The 15,211-nt window shown below is 37.2% G+C and overlaps 1 protein-coding gene across 2 annotated transcripts in view; it reads left to right on the top strand.

The window, feature by feature from the left end:
* The window catches only part of LOC104605045 (phytochrome B), a 47,313-nt gene that overhangs the window by 13,519 nt on the left and 18,583 nt on the right, over nucleotides 1-15,211 (top strand). Inside the window, exon 4 of one of the 2 annotated variants that reach the window (XM_088886386.1) lies at nucleotides 13,323-13,472. The exons of the other annotated variant lie outside the window; for it this stretch is intronic. Coding sequence (XP_088742512.1) covers nucleotides 13,323-13,368 — 46 coding nt within the window. The 3' untranslated portion in view covers nucleotides 13,369-13,472. Of the gene's footprint in view, nucleotides 1-13,322; nucleotides 13,473-15,211 lie in introns of those variants that run through there. 2 annotated transcript variants of the gene reach the window in all.

The following is a 15,211-nucleotide window of genomic DNA, read 5'->3' as shown; positions in this document are numbered from 1 at the left end:
AAATGGACAAGTCCGCATCTGCATAGATTTTAGAGATCTTAATGATGCATGTCCAAAAGATGAATTTCCACTACCTATTACAGAATTGCTAGTGGATGCTACTACCAGATTTGAAGCATTGTCCTTGATGGACAGTTTTTCAGGTTATAACCAAATTAAAATGGCTCTAGAGATGAAGAGCTAACTGCTTTTTGAACTCCAAAAGGGATATTTTGCTACACTGTTATGCCCTTTGGCTTGAAAAATGCTAGAGCTACATACCAGCGAGCCATTACAGTCATATTCAGTGATATGCTCCACAACACTGTGGAATGTTATGTTGACGATTTAGTGGTGAAAACTAAGAAAAGAGAACACCACTTAGATGATCTCAAAAGAGTTTTCGACAGACTTCGAAAACACCAACTTAAAACGAACCCCTTAAAGTGTGCATTTGGGGTAACTTCTGGAAAATTCCTTGGATTTATTGTCTGACATCGAGGGATTGAAATTGACCCTATAAAAATCAAGGCAATCTTAGAAATGCCTCCTTCCTGAAATTTGCGAGAATTACGCAGCTTACAAGGGAGACTTGCTTATATAAGGAGATTCATCTCCAACTTGTCTGGTAGATGCCAACCTTTCTTTAAGTTGATGAGGAAGGATGCACCTTTTATATGGGATGAAGCATGTCAAAATGCTTTCCAAAGCATAAAAAAATATTTGTTAAACCCACCAGTGCTTGCCGCACCAATAAAAGGGAAGCCATTGATATTATATATTTCAGCTTCACCAAATTCTCTGAGGGGCATTGTTAGCTCAAAATAATGATAAAGGAAGGGAAAATTCCCTTTTTTATCTGAGTAGAACCTTAGTTGGGGTTGAACACAATTATTCTTCAATTGAAAAGATGTGCTTAGCTTTAGTATTTGCTGTCCAAAAGTTACGACTTTATTTGCTTGTCCCCTCAAATATTTGCTCTCTCGGCCAGTTCTAACGGGTAGACTAGCAAAATGGTCACTTATTTGATCTGAGTTCGAGATAAAATATGTTCCTTTAAAAGCAATAAAAGGGCAAGCTTTAGCTGACTTCTTAGCAGCTCATCCTGTGCCAGATGACACTGAGCTTTCAGAAGACCTTCTAGATGAAAGGGTCTTATACATAGAAACTGAAAGACCATGGCAACTCTATTTCGATGGAGCTTCTTCAAAACAAGGCGTTGGAGCAGGGATTGTGTTCATCACTCCCACGGGAGATTTAATTCCATATTCTTTCTCCCTCACATCATTATGCTCAAACAATACAGCCGAGTATGAAGCAGTCATTATCGGTTTAGAAATGGCTCGGGAGATGAATATTAAATATTTACAAGTCTTTGGAGATTCCAAATTGGTGGTTAACCAATTAAATGAATTGTATGGGGTTAAAAAATTAAGTTTAATCCCTTACTTTAACAGAGCTAGAGAGCTGATATCTCAATTCAGCAGCATACAAGTGAGCCACATTCCAAGATCAGAAAATGAGAAGGCTGATGCTTTAGCTAAGTTGGCTGCATCTCTTAGTTTACCTGAACAAAGACAACTTTAGATTATAGTCGGTGAGAGACATGTTCTGCCCCCCATAAATGAAAGAGTTTGAGAAACTGAGTTTGTGAACTTTGTCACAATTCAGTTGGAAGAAGAAGCCTCAGATTGGAGAATGCCCATAATTAATTATCTACAATATAGGCTCATCCCGATAGATCCTAGAAGGAGTACTGATGTGCTACACCAAGCTGAACATTACAAATATATAAATGGCATTTTATATAGAAAATCTATTAATGGAATTCTACTTAAGTGTCGTTCCAGAACTGAAGTCCAACAAGCTCTCCGCGAAATACACGCAGAAGAGTGTGATGTATATCAGAATGTCCCTGAAATGGTAGGACATTTAGAAGAATTGGGCTATTTTTGGCCCACTGTTATTTTAGATGCTATCTGCATCTTAAGGAATTGTATTAACTACTAAAATCTAAGGGGTATGTTACCAGAAGCTGTCAATGTTAACATGGTCACAGTGTACCAAATTGAAGAAGAAACAGATTGGAGACAACCCATTATTGATTATTTACAATATGGGAGGTTACCTACAGACCCAAAGAAAAGAGTCAATATACGTCGACGGGCCCCACGTTTCACTTATTTTGGCGACACCTTATATAGAAGATCCTTTGATGGAATCTTGTTAAGATGTCTATCTAATGAAGAGGCAAGAAGCGCATTATATGAAGTCCATTCAGGCACACGTGGAGCCCATCAAGCCGGACCAAAAGTTGCAGGTCAATTAAAAAGGTTAGGTTACTATTGGCCTACTATGATTCGAGATGCAATACAATTTGCTTCTACTTGCAAAGTATGTCAACTTCATGGAGACTTTATACATCAACCGCCCATGCCTCTTCATCCTACAACATTATCATGGCCATTTGAGGCTTGGGGCCTAGATGTCATCGGCCCTTTTAAACCACCATCTTCTAAGTCATATTCATATATTTTGGCTGCCACTAATTATTTTTCCAAGTGGGCAGAGGCAATTCCAATAAAAGAAGTTAGGGCAATAGATGTTGTCAACTTCATTCAAAACCATATCATATATAGATATGGAATTCCCTCCAAAATTATATCGGATAATGCCTCGTACTTTAAGTACAAGGCCATGATAAAGTTAGCTGAGAAATATAAATTCTAGCATGCCAAATCTCCAGCTTATAAACCCTCGTCAAATGGACAAGCAGAAGCTTTCAACAAAGTTCTTTGCAAAATACTTAAGAAGATGGTATCGAAGAATAAAAGAGATTGGCATGAACGCCTCCCTGAAGCACTTTGGGCATATTGAACAACAGTACGGACAGCCACTAGAGGCTCTTGATGAGAAGAGACTCATAGCTCAACAAAGACTTGAAGTTTACCAAGCCCAAGTTGCAGGCGCCTTTAATAAAAGGGTGAGATATTGGTCATTTGTGGTAAGAGATTTGGTCCTAACTGTCAAAAGACCTATTGTAGTCACAAGGAAAACTTCAGGGAAATTTGAACCTAAATGGGAGGGTCCATATGTAGTCACTAAAGTCTTCCCAAAAGGAGCATATGAACTCTTTGACTCTGAAGGTCAAATAAAGTACCATTGTGTAAATGGTAAATTCATTAAGCGCTTTTATGCTTAAACAAAAAGAAGGCCTAAATGAAGACCCACCGATGCCTCTTATGTGGTTAAACTGATGAGACAATCCACCGATGCCTCTTATGTGGTTAAACTAACGAGTAAAACCACCATGTCTGAACGTGGCTAAACTGCTTAGATAAACCACCAATGGTATTAGTACGTGATAAAACTGCTAAAATGCCCCACTAATCGCTCTCATGTGGTTAATTTGTTGGAGCGGCACATGAACTACGTTGGCTTGATCCCTAAATGGGTACGTAGGCAGCCTAATATATAGGTCCAACCACAACAATAATGTAAAACATATATTCATTTGAATATCAATGTTATTATAAAAGTTTTTAAAGAATGTATGAACAAATCGATACATTTCAAATATCTTTAAAGAGTTGGTGCCTTTGCTCATATGAGCTAAGTAAATTCTCATAACTAGCCACACGAGCCTCGTGGGCTTTCATTTGCTCCTCTCCAACTTCCAACTTGCGAGCCTTCAATTGAACTTCTCGCTCTTTACATTCCACGAGCTCACGGTCAAGAGCAGATTTCTCCGCTTTCAAGGCCTCATCCTTTTGTTGTTCTTCAACAAGTTGATGCCTTAGATTAGTGACATGGCATTCAGCTTCCTTGAGCTCAGCAAACAAATCAATCATTCTTGAAGTTATCTCAGAACAGTTCACAACCATGTCAGCCTGCCTCTTATGAATAGCATCAATGCAGTCAATTCATTTCTTATAACAAGAAACAGCTTCTCGGTGTTTGAGTTCATCTATGCCTGAACCTTTTTCAATTTCAGCCTGTCGGGAACGAAGGTCTTTAACCGTAGATAAAACTTTGGTCACAACATGATAGAATTTCTCTACCCATGTCTGAAGATCGGGTGCTAGAGTCACCATTGATTGAAGTACAAAAAGGCTGTTATGGATCTCCTTACTCTTTAAGGATCAATTACCTGGGGGAGGAGTTGTTTACAATTTCCAAAATTTCTTGGAAGCTGTGATTCACAAACTCTGCCATACGAGACACCATGTTCCCAAGAAAGGTAGCAGCAGGAACACCAATACAGTCCTCATTACCTTTTGAGGTAGGTAAATTATCAGCAACAAGCGAAACATTTCCAACCTCAGCATTCTTCTCATTACCTTCTAAGGAAGTTAACTCATCATGGATACAAGAGGCTTCTTGCATATGGCTAGTTTCAAATTCAACATTCTTCTACCTTCCAAAGAAGGTAATTTATCAGAAGCACCATCCACCATCATTATACCACTAGAAGGGTCAATCTAATCTTCAAACATTTTGATATGATCTCCTTTAAATCCTTCTCTCTTTATGAGGTCAAAAGTTCAAATATGAAGTTGAGAATATATCAGCCTAACACCAAGGCAAATATTCAATGAGGTCAACTTGACCTAATCTCTTTATGAGATCAAAATGATTTTCAAGTAAAGGTGTATTTTCTTTTTTTTAAAAAAAAACTTATTTCTTTGTGAGATCAATTTAATCTTCAGATCAAAGCAACCTCTTTATGAAGTTAAACACTTGGCTTAATCTCTTTGGGAGATCAAAATGATCTCTTAAAATTGATTTCTGCAATTCCCAAATCAAATACTGCCCTCTTTTCAAAGATGAAATTGAGAACATATCAGCCTAAGACCGAGGAAGTCTCCAATTAGGTCTACTTAAAAAAAAATCAAAATGATTTTCATTTAAAAGAAAATCTCCTTAAATTGATTTCTGTAGTCAAATATTTTGATATAATCTCTCTTATGATATCAGTCATTGATCTAAGAGATCAGATTTTCTTATGATATCAGTCATTGATTCTCTTATGATATCAGTCATTGATTTCTGTAGTCAAATATTTCTTCTTTTTCTAATTTTGATATCTTTTATGAGATCAGATGTGAAACTGGTTCCTGTAATGAGCAAGGGGGTCACGTGTGAGAAGCCCTTAATCAAAAGATCATTAGTACTAAAAGAAGCTTCAGTACTAAAAACAGAAAGAACATACCTGAAAAGGAGAGAGAGATTTTAATTAGCTAAGAGAATAGCAAAGTGTTGGCAAACAGCTGGTATGCTGTTTCAGCAAATATGCTGATGCAGTAATTACACTGCAAATCTTGACTTTAATAAACAGCAGATACGCTGTTTCAGCAAATATGCTGATGCAGTGATTATACTGCAAAAACTGGTACACTGTTTCAGCAGATATGCTGATGCAGTAATTATACTGCAAAACTGGATTTAAATAAACAGTAGATACACTGTTTCAGCAGGCATGCTGATGCAGTAACTACACTGCAAATTTTGGCTTTAATAAACAGCAGATACGCTGTTTCAGCAAACATGCTGATGCAGTAATTATACTTCAAAATTGGCTAAAAAAACAGCAGATATGCTGTTTCAGCAAATATGCTGATGCAGTGATTATACTGCTAAACTTGGTTTTAAATAAACAGCAGATACGCTGTTTCAGCAAATATGCTGATGCAGTGATTATACTGCTAAACTTGGCTTTAACTAAACAGCAGATATGCTGTTTCAGCAGACGTGCTGATGCAGTGATTATACTGCAATAATCCATTGAAGAACCAAGAGAAGCTTTCTCTTGACAGCAATAAAAAAATATATATCAATCCTGTTTTAGGTTTTTTTTTTCTCCCCAAGAGGAGAAAAAAAAATCTCTCTTTGTTCGTCCACCACTTCAGAAAATAAAGAAAACTTTCTTTGTTTAATCACAGATTGTGAAGAGAAGACAAAAAGTCTCTCTTTTTGAAAGATTTCAGCAGCTCCTTGACTTGAAAACTGAAGGAGAGGTTCACTTTTCTCTCATGAACCGTAGAGAGCTTGTGAGAAGTTTGTGAAACAAAAAAAAATAGAGGCTGGAATGCCAGCCCATGTCTTTTATAGCCAAAATCAGTCTTACAGTCCTAATATGATTAGGATTGTTCATTAGGGTTAATAACAAAGGCTGGGGCGTGCAGGCCACTCAACAGCTTTATAACAACTTATTTGTGGACCTATTTTAAGTTTAAATAAGAAATTTTAAAATAGCCCACTTGCAGCTTTTAGTTGGGCCCAAGTACACAGCCTTAGTTAGCCCATTTAATGGCTTCACAGTAGGCCATACGTGGGCCTCTTAACAACTCATGATACAACAGCCCATTTAGGTCCATTAAGTTTAAGCCCAAGCCTCTTCAAATAAATTAAGAGGCTGGGACCACTTCTAGAAAGGGGTTAAATGCAAAGAAAGTTAAACCCAAGCCCTCTTAAATACATTAAGAGGTTGGGACCACTTCTAAAAAGGGGTTAAATGCAAAGAAAGTTAAACTCAAGCCCTCTTAAATACATTAAGAGGTTGGGTCCACTTCTAAAAGGGGGTTAAATGCAAAGAAAGTTAAGCCCGAGCCTCCTAAATAAATTAAGATGCTGGGACCACTTCTAAAAGGGATTTAAATAAAAAGAAAATGTAATCAAAACCCTCTTAAACATATAAAAAGAAAATATAAGTCCAAAACCATAATAAGCTTTCAAATTTTGCCCCTTACAATATCTCCATTTCAAAAGGATTCAAATTGACCATTAATACCCAACCCTTAAGGATTCAAATTGACCATTAATACCTATTCAGATTAGGACTCTTCAGTTAAAAAAAAAACTAATTACATGATTATTTCCAAAAAAAAAAATCCTAGTAAAGCCAGGTTTCCTCCACGAATCCTACTTAAATTAGGACTATTATTTTCTGAGCCTACAAAATAATTGTCTTGGTCAAAAACAACTTGGGATCAAGATTTAAGGGTGGACCAAAGATAATTTGATAAAATCAAAGAGTCCTACTTCAACCAGGACTCTTCCAACCATGAAAATCTGTGATTAACCCTCAAATACTCAAATCAAATCACATAATTAATGACATCAAGCATAGCAAAATCGAGAGTCCAGAGTCCTAGTTGCGCTAGGACTTCTCAATTTAACAAGATGAGTAACTATAAAACCTCATCAAATTAATCAAATAGGTAGATTATATCAAATCTTGTCTAACGAAAGATATTGCAAGAGTCCTGATCATACTAGGACTCTTCCAATTTTGGCTCAATTCTTTTATAACGACAAAACTTTCATAAATTATGACTTTAACTGCTTTTTTGAGCCCTATATGCCCATATTCTAGGATTTTGGGCCCACAGTGCTCAAGGGGGCACTGTTGAAGTCATTTTTTTATTCAAATAATTTGTAATAAGTGGGCTAGCTAGTTTACTAGCCAAATCATTAAAATTATAAAAAAGGTATCCCGTATGGGAGTTCCCCCTCTTAAGTGGAGAGTTCTCTCTCTTTAAGTGGGGAGTTCCCTCTCTTTAAGTGGGAGGGACAAGTGTCCTTCACCTAGGAGGAGGGGGTAGTTACATAACCACCCCACTCCCTATTTAAGCTCCTTAAGGGGAAGCTAGAAACAGAGACACACAGAGAGACTCTTCGGAGAAAATTTTCACAAGAGATTCTTAAGAAAAGCAAAGATAGGGAGAGAAGAAAAGAGAAGTGCTCAAGGGAAGGCAAGGAAGGAAAAGTCTCACTAATATAGGTAGAGAAAAGGAAAGTTCTCTCTGTGAATACTTCCTATTTATGTCTTCTGCTATGTATCCTTCTTTCTCTCCCTTTTGTTATTACTTTTGAGAAAGGAAAAAGAGGGAAATAAACCATCTACAACCAGGTGCCTCTACTTGGTTGATTATGGTCCCTCTTTCAAGACAAAGTTAGGGATTAAACCATCTACAGTCTAAATCTCAAAGGCTGATTATGATTCCCTTCAAATGAAAATGAAGAGTAGGAGGGAATAAACCATCTACAATCAGGTGCCTCTACTTGGTTGATTATGGTCCCTCTTTCAAGACAAAGTTGGGGAATAAACCATCTACAGTCTAAATTCAAAGGCTGATTATGGTTCCCTTCAAATGAAAATGAAGAGCGGAGGGATGAAAATCGTCTGCAATCAAATGTTCAATTTGATTGACTACTTTGTATGCAAAATTCCAAGGAGTAAGGCTGTCTACAATCAGAATTTCATCTGATTGACTACAACTTATTATGAAGAAAGGAGTGAGAAGGAAATTTTCTTTGTATTAAAAAAAAAGAGAAATGTATTGCTGTATAGTTTCTCAAGTGTATTTTCTTCTTCTTTCTTCTCATTCTTGTACACCTGATGTAAAAGAAAAGCAAATAAAGAGTTCTTTTTGAAGTATCCTATTGTTGTTTTCTTTTGTTCTATGCGTTCATTTCTCCAAGTCAGAATCAAAAGGTGTTCTCTACTTTCTTGTGGGGATGTAATTAAGCGGAACAGTCCATATGATTCCCTGAATGGGCCTTACCCAAAATAATAAAAATTCAATCACTTGATTGAGTGAATTATGTTGCATGAGAATTTATTAAAATTTTCACACCAATAACTTTGTATTTGTAGTTTATAGATAATTGTTATCATATATAAAAGGTGTTTCTCTTTTATTTTTTTACACCTATTGCATACCATATAGTAAAAATAATAGAAAAGTAGTGGGAAAATATCAAAAACTTCCTAAACAAGTAAAGAAGCAAAAGAGGGAGACAAACAGTTGTCTTCGAACTCAACTCAAGGCTGGAAGAGGAAGGAACAACAACAATTGCAAACTCTTCTTCGTTCAAACTCCAAGAGGAAGAGCAGCAGATTCAAATATCCAATCGAAAATAGGTATTCTTCTTCTTCTTCTTTGGAGTGTGAAACAGGGGATCCACCCTAGTCCTCTTCTTTTCTTCTTCTTCCCAGTTCATTTATGTGTTTTTTTTTCCTGACTGGTTTGCACCGAAAACTGGGGCTCGCCCCTTCTTCTTCTTCTTCTTCTTCACTGTATACTTTTTTTTCCTTTTTAGCTCACTGGTTTGCACTGAAAATAGGGGCTCCGCCCCTCCACTTCCTCCTCCTTCTTCTTCCTTATTCATTTCAATTTTTTTTCATCACTGGTTTGCACCGAAAACAGGGGCTCTGCCCCTTCTTCATTGTATTTGCATCAAAAACAGGGGCTCCACCCCTCCTCCTCCTTCTTCCCTATTCATTTCTTTTTTTTCATCACTGATTTGCACCGAAAACAGGGGCTCCGCCCCTTCTTCTTCTTCTTCACTATACTTTTTTTTTCCTTTTTTGCTCACTGGTTTGCACTGAAAACGAGGTCTCTGCCCCTTCTATTATTTTTTTCCTCACTAGTTTGCACAGTTGCACTGTCTTATTCTTTCTTTATTTCTTCGTTTCTTTTTTTTCTTCCACAGTTGCTGTTTGCACGGAAAACAGGGTCTCCACCCCCAGCCCCCTTCTTCTTCTTCCCTGGTTTTTTTCTTCCTTAGTTTTTTTTTTTCTTTGCACTGGTTTGATCATTTTACACATTATTTATTTCTTCTACTGATTTATTTTAGTTTTATCATCAGTGTTTTGTTGTGAATCTTGTGATCTTGACATCACATTCAGTTCAGGCAAACACACAGTTTCCATAGTTCTGTAGTATCTTTATTTAGTTTTTTATTTTTTATTTTATATTTTTCTATTCAGTCATACTTGTAACTTAATAGTTTATTTAATTTTTTTCATTGATTTAGGGTTAAAGTGCTTCCGTAGTTCCGTGCAAGAATATTTAATAAAAAAATGGCTGATATGAGTGCTAATCAGGAAGAAAGCCAAGGAACTCAATTAAATAGAAGAGATCCAGCTTGGAAATATTGTCACTTGCAAGATCCCAAGAACACCAATGCAGTGACATGTAACTTTTGTGGAAAAATTACTAATGGAGGAATTTATAGAGCTAAGGAACACATCATTGGTGGTAGGAGGAATATAAAGGATTCTCCTAAATGTCCTAAAGATGTGAGGGAAGAGATCTTGGCTTATATGAACAAAAAAAAACTGTGAAAGAAAGTATGGGTGAGGAAGAAGAGGGCACTTGTATTTTAGATTATGATGACTTCGAGAATATGGTTGAAGATGAAGATGATTTGGGAGATGATGTTCACATACTTGGAGTTAGTGGCCAAGGGAGATCTGGTAGTGTAAATGCAACTTCAAAGACTAGGCCTTTGGGGTCTATGACTAAGGAATCAAGTTCTAAACCCAATAGGCCACCACCCATAAAACAACAAAGGGGCCTCATGGATAGGTTTATTTCTACAACTAGCCCAGAACAAGTTGTGGAAATGAGAAGGGAGTTGAAAAGATTGACACAAACAACCATTAGCGATGCATATAACAAAGAGGCAAGAGAACAAGTTTCTATATGCATTGCTAGATGGTTCTACCAAGCAGGTATTCCTTTGAATACTGTTTGCTGGAATACAGCAGCCGAAGAAGAAGAAGAGAAGATTTGAGAAAGGCAGCTTTTCTTTTCAGCCGGCCCTACACTCTTATATAGATGATTATAAAATAATGTTACATGAATGAGCTAGAATGCCCCTGATTAGTGATGGGACACCTAGACAAATAAAACAAATAAAACATTAAACAAGTTTAGGCCCAATAACTAAGAACTTAAGACACAAATATGACTAACATAAACACTAAAAACAGTCGAACCAATACTCCCCCTCAAGCTAAGCATGGATGTCAGTCATGTTTAGCTTGCCAAGTAAGTCTGAGAACTTCGTTGAAGCTAGTCCTTTAGTTAGCACATCTGCAATCTGCATCTCGGAAGGAGTATAAGTAATGTAGAGTTCTCCTGAGACAATTCTTTCTTTAATGAAGTGTCGGTCAATCTCAATGTACTTCGTCCTATCATGTTGCACTGGGTTATTTGCAATGTTGATGGCAGCCTTGTTGTCACAGTACAGCCTGAGAGGACACTCGACCTTTATCCTGAGTTCACCAAGAAGGGTCCTAAGCCACAGCAGTTTAGCAACACCATGAGCCATAGCTTGATATTTAGCCTCTGCACTTGATCTAGCAACCACATTCTGCTTTTTACTTCGCCATGTAACCAGATTTCCTCCAACAAACGTGCAATACCCAGAAGTAGACTTCCTGTCCCCAACAGAGTCAGCCCAATCTGCATCAGTATACGCTTCAATTTCAATTTTATTGTGTTTTTTGAACAGAATTCCTTTTTTTGGGCAAGTCTTCAAGTACCTAAGAATTCTTTCCACTGCTCTCATATGAGGAATCTTTGGAGAGTGCATGAACTGGCTGACAACATGTACAACATAAGCAATATTTGGTCGAGTGAGAGACAAATATATCAACTTCCCTACCAGTTTTTGGTATCTTTCTTTATCAAGGTGGTCCTCTCCAATTGATTCCTGTAGACCATGGTTCTGTTCTATTGGAGTATTTGTTGGTCTACACCCCATCATACCTATTTTCCCTAGAAGGTCTAGGACATACTTTCGCTGACATATATAGATGCCCTCTTGTGACCTAGCAACTTCAATTCCAAGGAAGTATCTTAGATGGCCCAAGTCTTTGATCTCAAACTCAGAAGCCAAGAACTCCTTTAATCTTTTTATCTCTTCTAGATCATCCCCTGTAATCACCATATCATCCACATAGACGATTAGTACCATAAGTCGGCTATTCTGTTTCCTTATGAACAAAGTATGATCTGCACCACTTTGAGTGTATCCCACTCTCTTCATGGCCCCACAAAGTCTTTCAAACCAAGTCTGAGGAAACTGCTTAAGGCCATATAATGCTTTCCTCAGTTTACATACTTTCCCATCAAAACCATAACCTGGTGGAGGATCCATGAATACCTCTTCACGTAGATCACCATTTAGAAAAGCATTCTTCACATCCAACTGATGTAGCTCCCATGAGAAATTTGCAGCTTGTGACAATAAGACCCGGATTGTGTTGAGCTTTGCGACTGGAGCAAAGGTCTCTTTGTAGTCCATCCCTTCCTTTTGAGTAAACCCCTTTGCCACAAGTCTGACCTTATATCTTTCAATGGACCCGTCCTCCCTATGCTTTATAGTGAATACCCACTTGCATCCCACAGTGCTCTTCCCTTCTGGTAGATCCACTAATTCCCAAGTCCTTGCTTTCATTTCTTCATTCATAGCCTCTTTCCATCCTGGATTAGACACTGCCTCTGGGTACCTAGTAGGAACATGCACAGAGGAGAGAGCAGACACAAAGGAATAATGAGGAGATAAACGCGAGTAAGAAACAAATTCAGCAATGGGGTGTCGGATAGTACAAGAACGGGTAGACTTACGAAGAGCAATGGGGAGATCCAAATCAGAAGTATGAGTGATAGGATTACCTGGAATTGCTGAGGCAGATTGATCTGAGTCCGATTGATTGCTGCCATGAGTTAGAGGGTCTTTTTTCCTTCTGTTGTAGGTGATTCTTATATCTTTATGTTGCTTACTGGTGTCCTCAGTTACATCTGCAGCATCAAGAGTGGTAACAGGTGCAATGGGAGCCTCACTAGGTTCACCCGGGATGCTACAACTAGGAGGATCAGGAGGAGAAGATGGAAGGCCCGAGGCAGAAAGAGACACAAAAAAGGAGGGGGAAGAAGAATCCTCTTCCATCCCACTAGTCTCCTCCTGAAGAGGATTTTGGGAAGAATGAAAATAGGAGTGAGACTCAAAAAATACCACATCTTTTGTGACGCATTTCTTCTTGGTGACGGGATCATAACACTTGTAACCTAGAAAGATTCCTTTCGTAGCCCTAGGATCCAACTTGGTCTTCTTTGGATCCTTTACATGTATAAAACACACACAACCAAAGACTCTAGGTGGAAGAGGAAAATCTGGAAGATTAGGGCAAAGGACAGAGAAAGGAGTTTTCATACCCAACACCTTGGATGGCATCCGATTTATCAGATATGATGCGGTAAGGACTGCTTGAGACCAGTAGTGCTTGGGAACTTTGTGCTGAAATTGGTGGGTTTCATATGGTGTTTCAGCTCCAAATTTACAAAAGATTGCAATTAAAGTTCTTAGTTTGACATGTAGTGCATTTGGATGTGAGAGCAACTGGAGTGTATTTGAGCATGTAATTAAAACTTCATTTAAGATTTTAACATTATATTTTTATATTTTATAATCCATTATATGTTGATACTTTTAGTTTTAAACTTTTAATTTTATTTATCAATCTTATGTTTTATGGATTTATGCAGATCCATACCAAAAAAGGAATCGGTTGGATCAAAAGTGCTTGAATGACTTAGTCTTCATTAAGTATAACCAATTGCTTAAAGAGAACATGGATTCACGTAGTGTCACTGATCCTATATCTTTGAAAGATATAGATGAAAATAATGAATGGTTATTGGGGGAGATGGCACGTGAAGATGGTGGAGCTAAAAATGATTTGGTATTCCATGATGATTCTTTAACATGGGAGATGTGGCTCTTGCTTCGGGAGTCAAAGAGCCAATAAGGAGCACTAGAAATAGAGGTTCAGGTGTAGCTTCAACTTCTCATGCAAGAGTAGCAACATCAGCCAATGCAAGAAGGTCTAGAGGAGGTTCAAGTTCTCAACTTCGTTTGGAAGATGAAGAGTTTGAGGAAGAAGAATCGGAAGAGGCGTTGGGAGACTATAATTTTGATGATGAGGAGGATGATGAAGTTGAACTTCCAATGGAGAAGATGATGAGGAAGAAGGTTATGGAAATGAAGAGTGAATGGGTGACACTTGGAGAGTAATTTATTTCAGCCAGCTTGTTTTAAAGGCTTGAAGAATGAAGATCTACTCTTTTTTTTGTTTGTTTTGTTTAAGACTGACGTTTTTTTTTATGCCAGTCACGTCACACCATACTTGTTTTTTGATAATATTGACTATTGATCTTGAATCTTGATCAATCATCAATGATGTGAATGTGAACTTGTGTCATGTGTGAATCTACTGATTACCACTTACTAGATATTAGATGTAGTGATTGTGGTAAGTCACTAAGTCATAAGTGGTATTGACTATTGAGGCTTAATTGTTTTACTTTTAACACCATGGAGAGTGGAGACTTGGACTTGGAGAGGTAAGTTTTCTTTTAATAACTTCTTTTATGTTTGTATTCTTGTTCATTATTTATGAAATTATGATATTATGCCAATCCCCATTTGCTTGTTCATTGTAAATGATTAATTTTTATTATATGACATAACTCATGTGTGAGCCATGGATATCGGAGACTTAGAGAGGTAAGTGTCTTTTTAACTTCTCTTATATTTGTATTTTTGTATCTTATCTTTTTCATGATATTTAAATTCTTTGTAATTTATAAGCACATTGGTGACATTGCTTTAACATCTTTTTATATTTTAATAATATGATTATTTCATTATTTGAATCTTTGAAAGTTTGAATTTGATAATTGATACTATCTTAGTAACTTAGTATGTTATTTTAATTATTTAATTGTTTAGAACTTTAGACTTTAGAATAGAAATTAGAACTTTAGATTGCATTGTCGCACTCATTTCTTAACTCTTAACTCTTTGAAATTTAGATTGTATTATTTTTGTTTTTTTCCTGAATTTTTAATATATATATATATATATATCTTTTCATTTTTTTGGAATTTCCTGAAAATTCTGTCTTTTGAAATGCGCCTTGCCTTGCGCCTCGGGTGCAAATTGGCCCCTGTGCCTTGTGCTTTTAAAAGACTGCAAATGACACAAAATCCTCAACAATAAAGTAAGAGGGAAAGTAGACTAAGCAAGAAAGACTTATTGGAAACAATCACAATTAAGTGGTACATTGGTTGAAATCCTTGGATACATTTTCAAATGTGCCAATGGATGACTTCCTTAGAAAGTGGAAAGAAGTGGCTGAATCTTGCTCAACTATTGGTCTCCACCAGAAAGAGGGTCTGTTAAACTTAATTTTGATGGGACTTGGGAATAGTATGGGAAACCCAGGTTTATCAGGTATTGGTGAGGTTTTTAGAGATGGGGAGGGCAAGATATTAGCTCTTTACCTAGGTCCAGCTGGGGAGGGAGATTTCCTTGGAGCAGAAGTGTGGGCTCTGTTGGAAGGTGTTCAAAGGGTGAAGGATCTGAACATTAG

The sequence above is a fragment of the Nelumbo nucifera genome, chromosome 4, assembly GCF_055504915.1.
Source record: "Nelumbo nucifera cultivar China Antique chromosome 4, China Antique-T2T, whole genome shotgun sequence".
NCBI classification, from domain to species: domain Eukaryota; kingdom Viridiplantae; phylum Streptophyta; class Magnoliopsida; order Proteales; family Nelumbonaceae; genus Nelumbo; species Nelumbo nucifera.
Note: the sequence above shows the minus strand (reverse complement) of the source record. Positions and strands in the feature narration are given on the sequence as shown.